At 53.6% G+C, this 7,457-nt stretch overlaps 1 protein-coding gene across 2 annotated transcripts; it reads right to left on the bottom strand.

The window, feature by feature from the left end:
• Positions 1-2,299: 2,299 nt before the first annotated feature.
• On the bottom strand, positions 2,300-5,390 carry SDF2L1 (stromal cell-derived factor 2-like 1). Of its 2 annotated transcripts, none has more exons than XM_011987345.1 (3): positions 4,064-5,390; positions 3,524-3,716; positions 2,300-2,708 (listed from the first exon to the last, which is right to left on the bottom strand). In XM_011987345.1, exons 1-3 carry the CDS (start codon positions 4,384-4,386, stop codon positions 2,427-2,429), a joined length of 798 nt encoding a protein of 265 aa, XP_011842735.1. In that variant the 5' UTR covers positions 4,387-5,390; the 3' UTR covers positions 2,300-2,426. The 2 variants fall into 2 exon arrangements, with proteins under 2 accessions (XP_011842735.1, XP_011842734.1); XM_011987344.1 differs by having other exon boundaries at positions 3,524-3,720; positions 4,068-5,390.
• Positions 5,391-7,457: the final 2,067 nt, after the last annotated feature.

Raw genomic sequence — 7,457 nt, 5'->3', positions numbered from 1 at the left:
TGCGAGGTGGAGGTTGCAGTGAACCGAGATCGCACCACTTCACTCTAGCCTGGGCAACAGAGACATTGCCTCAAAAACAAAAACAAACCAAAAAAAACCATGAAAGGTCAATTGATTTCTCCAATGCAGGGTGCTCTGTCCACACTACTCCGAGCCTCTTCCAGTCAGTTGCCACCCCTAGCCTCTCTCCTTGGGCTCTTTTGTTCTGCTTCAGGGAAGCGAACCATTATACTCAGTAGCTCCTGTGTCCTAAGCCAACCCACAGCTGCCCAGCTGAGTTACCAAGTCCAGGAAGCCTGTAATCTCTGCCGTAACCGCTAGAGGCCACCCACACACCAGCAAAGCTAACAGTGATCTTCCTTTATTGGGGCTCTCCTATTTAATCTGTTCCTGCCTTAAAGGTACCATACTCTGGCCTGCCCAAATTGTGCTTACTCTTCCAGGAAGTCTTCTCAGATCTCTGCAGGTAGCAGTTGTACGCGGCTGCCTTCCCTTGCAGTATCTTCTGTAGTTCTGTTATCTCACTGATACTTTCAAAGGTCATGGTGGGGGCCTGAGATGCCATGTGCCTAGGCAGGCTAGGGTGGGTGGGGTGCCATTTGCACCGAGTGAGGGAAACTGTGATGCTACTTTCCAGTGGATGGGCAGAATCCTCATCTGTCTCTTGGTCAAATACAGGTGTCAAGACTGCCACAACTGACAGGAGAGTGAGCTCTTCACATCTAGGGATGAGGGAGCTGGAGAGCTTGTGCCTCATCCCAGCTGACAGGGAGTGGGGCTCCCATCCATCCTGCTCTGAGGTCTGGCCTTGGCCCTTAACAGGAAGGTTCATAAAGCTAAGGGGCTGGGGAACGGGGAACTGGGGTCACTTGCCATCAGATCGCCTGAGGGTGGACAGGGGGATGCCCAGGGCAGCACTGGAGTACATGGAAGACCACTGAAAAGGTTTAGATTGCACAGTGACACTCGCCTGTAATCCTAGCCACTTGAGAGACTGAGTCAGGAGGAGGCTTGAACTATGCAGTTCGAGTCTGGCCAGGGCAAAATAGTAAGACCCTGTCTCAAAATAAAAGTAATACAACTGTAATCCCAGCACTTTATGGGAGCAAAGGTGGAAGGATCATTTGAGCTCAGGAATTTGAGACCAGCCAGAGCAATACAGTGAGACCTTGTCTCTACTAAAACAATTTTAAAAATTAGCCAGAGGGAGTGGACACAGTGGTTCAGACCTATAATCCCAGCACTTTGGGAGGCCAAGGTGGGCGGATCACTTGAGGTTGGGAGTTCAAGACCAGCCTGGCCAACATGGTGAAACCCCATCTCTACTAAAAATGCAAACATTAGCTGGGCGTCGTGGCGCATGCCTGTCATCCCAGCTACTCAGGAGGCTAAGGCAGGAGAATCACTTGAACCTGGGAGGCAGAGTTTGCAGTAGCAGAGATCTGCCACTGCATTCCAGCCTGGCGACAGAGCAAGACGTTGTCTCAAAAAAATGAAATAAAAAAATTAGCCAGGCATGGTGGCACATGCCTGTAGTCCCAGCTACTTGGGAGGCTGAGGTAGCAAAATCACTTGAGCCCAGGATGCAGTGAGCTATGATCACTGCCACTGTACTCCAGCCTGGATGACACAGCAAGACTCTGTCTCATCAGAAATAATAATTAGCTGGGCATGGTGGCGTGTGCCTGTAGTCCCAGCTACTCAGGAGGCTGAAGTGGAAAGATCACTTGAGCCCAGGAGTTCAAGTTTACAGCAAGCCATGATCATGCCACTGCACTCTAGACTGGGCAACAGAGTGAGACCATCTCTAAAAAAGCAAAACCCAGGCCGGGCGTGGTGGTTCATGTCTGTAATCCCAGCACTTTGGGAGGCTGAGGTGGGCATATCACCTGAGGTAGGAAGTTCGAGACCAGCCTGGCCAACATGGTGAAACCCCGTCTCTACTTAAAAAAAAAAAAATACAAAAATTAACCGGGTGTGGTGGCAGATGCCTGTAATCCCAGCTACTCAGGAGGCTGAGGCAGGAGAATCACTTGAACCCGGGGGACAGAGGTTGCAGTGAGTTGAGATTGCACCATTGCGCTCCAGCCTGGGGGACAAGAGCGAGAGTTTGTCTCAAAAAAAAAAAAAAAAAGCAAAACCCCCCAAAAAACCAATAATAATAATAATAATAATAAAGGGTTTGGACAGGTTCAGCAGTCACGCTGGGATGGAGACAGGTTTTACACTGAGGAAGAGATTATCAACTGGGCCTGGGCTGGCAGCTCCTGGTCATCCTCAGGTTCACAGTGAAACACAATCATAGACCAACATTCTTTAATCACAAAGGCACTTGAGGACCCCTACAAACCCAAAGTCTCTGCCAAGAGTGGCCCTGCAGACACCCCACCTGCCACCTTCTATCCACCCATCCATCCATCCCACACTCAGAGTTCATCGTGACCTGCAGAGGGCTCCACACTAGGCTTGATGAAGATGCCTTCCATGGCCTTCCACGTATTGTGCGTGTTGGCACTGGGCATGCCGTGGACCTCATGCTGCCCACGGATGGGGCTTCCATACTGCTCACCCGTGACTGACAGGAACACAGAGGTGCCCACGTGCTGGAAGCGCACAGCAGCCTCACGCTCCCAGTGCTGTCCAGAGCAGCGCACTGTCCATAGGTCCAGGTCGTCACCCTCGCCGTCTTCCCCAAAGGCACTCACCTCCTATAGGTGCAGAGGGTGAGGGGACAGTGGTCACCACAGAAGGCGGCATTCGCACCTACACTGAGCCTAGGATCCTTCCCTGCCCTTCCCGGAGACTCAGCTCCCACAGCTGCAAAAGGTGACACCATGACCCGCCCACGCAACCTCTGGCACTCCCTCCCCAGCATGGGCTCTTCAGACACATGCACACACCATTGCATCTGTTTGTGCAGAGACCACTGGTCCCCACAGAGCTAAGGCCTCCTCCTCCACATTCTCCCAGTCCTAACCCCTCTGACCTACCTTCAGCCCCTCAGGCTAGCAGTCAAGCTGTCTATCTATCTCAAACATTTTCTTCCACCAACTCTCCAAGGGCACCCACTGTTCCATCCCAATCCCCTGAATTCCACTGACCTCCATGCATTGGTGCAATCTCTTCTGCTGGCCTGGGAAGTCCTTCTTTTCCCTTTGTGGCTTGGAGGACTCCTAACCATCCTTTCAGACCCAGCCTGAGTTCCTCCTCCCCAGTGGAGTTTCCTATTCCCCACCCTCAAGGCTGTGTGGATTCTCCTCCTGGGTCCCACTTGCCCCCAGAGGAAGAGCTATCCAGGAGGATCTCTTCGGATCTCTCTCCCATGGGTCTCCCTGCCGGGCCGGGAGCACCTAGGGGCAGGATCTTGGCGGAGTTACTCTGTTTCCCCCGAAGGGGTGCTCAATAACCATCTCTGAAGTGAAATTTCCATTTCACGAAGAAGCTGAGGCTCGGATTGGAACCCAGGATCTCTGGCCCCTCACACAGGCCAGGAATCTCTCTGGGGGCTTCGGGAGGGGCTCACCTGGTTGTTGGACAGCGGTGACGGGAAGTGGTGCGTGTGTAGGTTCTTGCCTGTAAGCACATGCGTGAGCCGCACTGCCTGCCCGCAGCGCACCGGGGACCCACGCGGGCACCCGCCTTCCGAACCGCCGCGGATCCGCCAGTAGCTATTGGCGTCGTCCGACGCCTCCACGCCGGTCACCGATTGCTGGCCGCTGCCTGAGGAGTGACACCCCACCCACCCAGGGTCTCCGTCAATCGCAGAACCCCGGACCCTCGCCCTGGGACCATAACATTTCCCAGGGGACCCCAAGGGGCTCACTCCCAGCCCCGGCCCCCGCCTGACACCTCCCTCAGTCTTTGGGCCTGCAGTTCCCCGACGACCGTCCCCACCCTCAATATCCTCGACACCCTCAAAGCCTTGCCCCCCTCGACCCCCCAACGACTCTAGAGCCTCCGCCGCCCGGCTTCGAGACGGCCCACAGACCCCCACGACCACCCTGTCTCCACACTCCCAACCCCAAGCCCCCGATCCCCGCGCTCTCCCAGTCGCAGGTCACACGCACCGGATCCGTATTTGATGTCGTGCGAGTGCAGCCGCACCCGGTGGTGCGTATTGAGCAGCTTCAGCACCGACCCGCAGGTCACGAGCCCCGCGCCAGTCTTGGCAGCACTACCGCCCGGCACTAAGAGCGCCAGCAGCAGCCCCAACAGCACCGGCCCGGCAGACCCGCCGCGGCCCGCGCTCCACATCGCCCCGGCCCGGCTCCAGCCGCTCCGGCCCTTGGGCTGCTTCCGTCCTCGCCGCGGCCCAATCCAGTTCTGACAGCGCCCGCTCGCGGCAGCCAATGGTCGGCCCGCGCGGCACTCCGCTTGCACTGCCATTGGGTCATTGAGGAGAGGGCCCGCCCCCGGCTCGCTAGAGCAGTAGCTGGGCGGGGACTGGAGACACGAGGAGGGTTTTGATTGGTACACGCTTCCGAGGACTTTCCAATGAGTGTCCAGGGAAGGGCGGCTGAGTAGCCAAGCGGCGGAGAATGAGCGGGAGCGCTTGGTGAGGACGCCGAGTCCGAGCCCCGCAGCCGCTGAGTGCCTGGATACCAGCTCAGGATCCTAGGACCCTGCAGGCACGTGTTCACGACGCCCCTTGATCCTGGACTCCTGGGCACTCAGTAATTAGTCTCTCCCCTCAGAACCTGGGACCACAACTGCAGGGTCTTGAGGCTGTTGGATCACTAGATTTTGTGGTCACAAAGTCGACAGATCCCAGAATCACTGAATTGTCTGGTCCTTCAGTCCCTGGACCCCGAGATTAATGAAACCCCCAGTCATTCGGCCCTAGCCGCCTCTCTGACACTGGGTCACCACAGTCCCTAGACCCTGGGGTTTCTGAATTCCCCTGGCCACTTATACATTTGACTCCTTTCGTGGCTAAATCTTGTGGTCACTGGGTCATCGGGCAGGAGAGGGCAGCAGGGAGCTGTGGCGTCGAGAATAATGGCAGCTTCCCACCAGAAAGCCCCAGAGCTGTCTTAGGAAACCAGAGTCCAAGGAGACCAAGGGGCTGTGGGAACCAAGCCTGGGTGACTGTGTCCCAGTCTCCTGGCCATGAGTAGGTCTCCCTTTTGCCACCTTCTCAGAGTGTTGTCAGCTCAACCTTCAAGGGAGGAAAACTTATACCACTGTTTATTTATTCATTCATGGGACATTGTTGCAGCGGCTTCACTCCAGATCCTGTGGGGTCACAGAGGAAATAGCTCTGGGCTCAAAAGGCTGACTAAGGTGTAGTTGAAGCACAGGCAAAGCAGAGACAAAAGTTCATATTTAATTAAATCGTCCAGAATTTTGCATTCAGAAAATCCAGAGTAAAGCGATTTTCATTACAGCAACATGTTATTTTGGGGGTTTCATGTTTCATATTGTTTTTATTTTGAGTTACATGTAGTGTAAGTCACCTTGATCTTTTCAGCATTTAGGTGTCCAAACAGTTAAAGGTCAGTCTACCCTGGATTTGGTAGTCACTGCACTTGAGGGGTTTCCAGTCTAGGGTGGAAGAGCTGAAGTACTATCTGAGAGGCAACGGATATATAGTCTTGGACATGTCAGCCATCACCTCAAAATCAACACATGCAAAGCAGAATTCCTGGTCTCTGCCCTCAAACTGCCCCTCCCCCAGGCCTCTGAGTCTCAGTAAATGGCACCTCCATTCAGGCCCAAAACTTGGGATTCTTCTTTCATTCGTCTCTTTACCTTGTTGCTCCTCACATCTCATTCAACAAGTCTTTTTTTTCTTTTCTTTTCTTTTGAGATGGAGTTTCGCTCTTGTTACCCAGGCTGGAGTGCAATGGCGCGATCTCGGCTCACTGCAACCTCCGCCTCACGGGTTCAAGAGATTCTCCTGCCTCAGCCTCCTGAGTATCTGGGATTACAGTCATGCATCACCACGCCCAGCTAATTCTTTTGTATTTTTAGTAGAGACAGAGTTTCACCATGTTGACCAGGCTGGTCTCGAACTTCTGACCTCAGGTGATCCACCTGCCTCATCCTCCCAAAGTGCTGGGATTACAGGCGTGAGCCACCACCATCACTCCCAGCCTTTATTTATTTATTTAGTTTTTTAACTTTTGAGTCTCCACATGTGCCTCATTCAACAACTCTTTTTTTTTGTTTGTTTTTTTTTTGAGACAGAGTCTTGCTCTGTCGCTCAGGCTGGAGTGCAGTGGCGCAATCTCAGCTCACTGCTGCAACCTCTGCCTCCCGGGTTCAAGCGATTATCCTGCCTCAGTCCCCTGAGTAGCTGGGATTACAGGCATGTACCCAGCTAATGGGATTAAGGCAGGTACCCAGTACCACTACGCCAGGCTAATTTTTGTGTTTTTAGTAGAGACGGGTTTTCACCATGTTGGCCTGGCTGGTCTTGAACTCCTGACCTCAGGTTATCCACCCGCCTTTGCCTTCCAAAGTGTTAAGATTACAGGCATAGGCTGGGCCCGGTGGCTCACGCCTGCAATCCCAGCACTTTGGGAGGCCGAGGTGGGCGGATCACCTGAGGTCAGGAATTCAAGACCAGCCCAGCCAACATGGAGAAACCCTATCTCTACTAAATCAGAGCCATAAAGACGTGTTGAGTGGGCTGGGCATGGTGGCGCATGCCTGTAATCCCGGCTACTTGGGAGGCTGAGGTAGGAGAATCGCTTGAACCTAGGAGGTGGAGGTTGCAGAGAGCCGAGATCACACCACTGCACTCCAGCCAGCCTGGTGAGTGAACAAAACTCCGTTCCAAAAAAAAAAAAAAAAAAAGATTACAGGCGTGAGCCACCATGCCCAGCCCACTCAACGTGTCTTTATGGCTGTCATTCCAAATCATATTTCAAGGCATCTCTCCTGAGTCCCCATCACAGTTCTAACCCAAGCCCCTCCATCTCCCATTTAGATATTGACCACTGCCTCCTAACAGGTCTAGCTGCTTCCATTATGATGCTGGCCCCTCCAAAGCATTCTTTCTACAAAGGAAAGTGGTAAAAGCAGCTGGGCACGGTGACTCCCCAGCACTTTGGGAGGATGAGGCAGGCAGATCACCTGAGGTCAGGACTTCCAAGACCAGCCTGACCAACATGGCGAAACCCCGTCTCTGCTAAAAATGCAAAAATTAGCCAGGTGAGGTCTCATGTGCCTGTAATCCCAGCTGCTCAGAAGGTTGAGGTGGGAGAATCGCTTGAACCCAGGAGGCAGAGGTTGCAGTGAGCCAAGATCACACCATTGTCCTCCATCCTGGGCAATAAAGTAAGACTTCGTCTCAAAAGAAAGTGGTAAAAGCATAGATCAAAAGATGCCAGTTCCCTGCTAGAAGCTGCCAGCCATTTCCCAGTTGCATTTAGGACCACAGGAGGGTGAGGACACAGCAGGCAATCTTCCTGACAAGCAAGACAGGATTCTAAGTAGGCTGAGATACCAGA

This window comes from Mandrillus leucophaeus, unplaced genomic scaffold (assembly GCF_000951045.1).
Source record: "Mandrillus leucophaeus isolate KB7577 unplaced genomic scaffold, Mleu.le_1.0 Scaffold308, whole genome shotgun sequence".
NCBI classification, from domain to species: domain Eukaryota; kingdom Metazoa; phylum Chordata; class Mammalia; order Primates; family Cercopithecidae; genus Mandrillus; species Mandrillus leucophaeus.
Note: the sequence above shows the minus strand (reverse complement) of the source record. Positions and strands in the feature narration are given on the sequence as shown.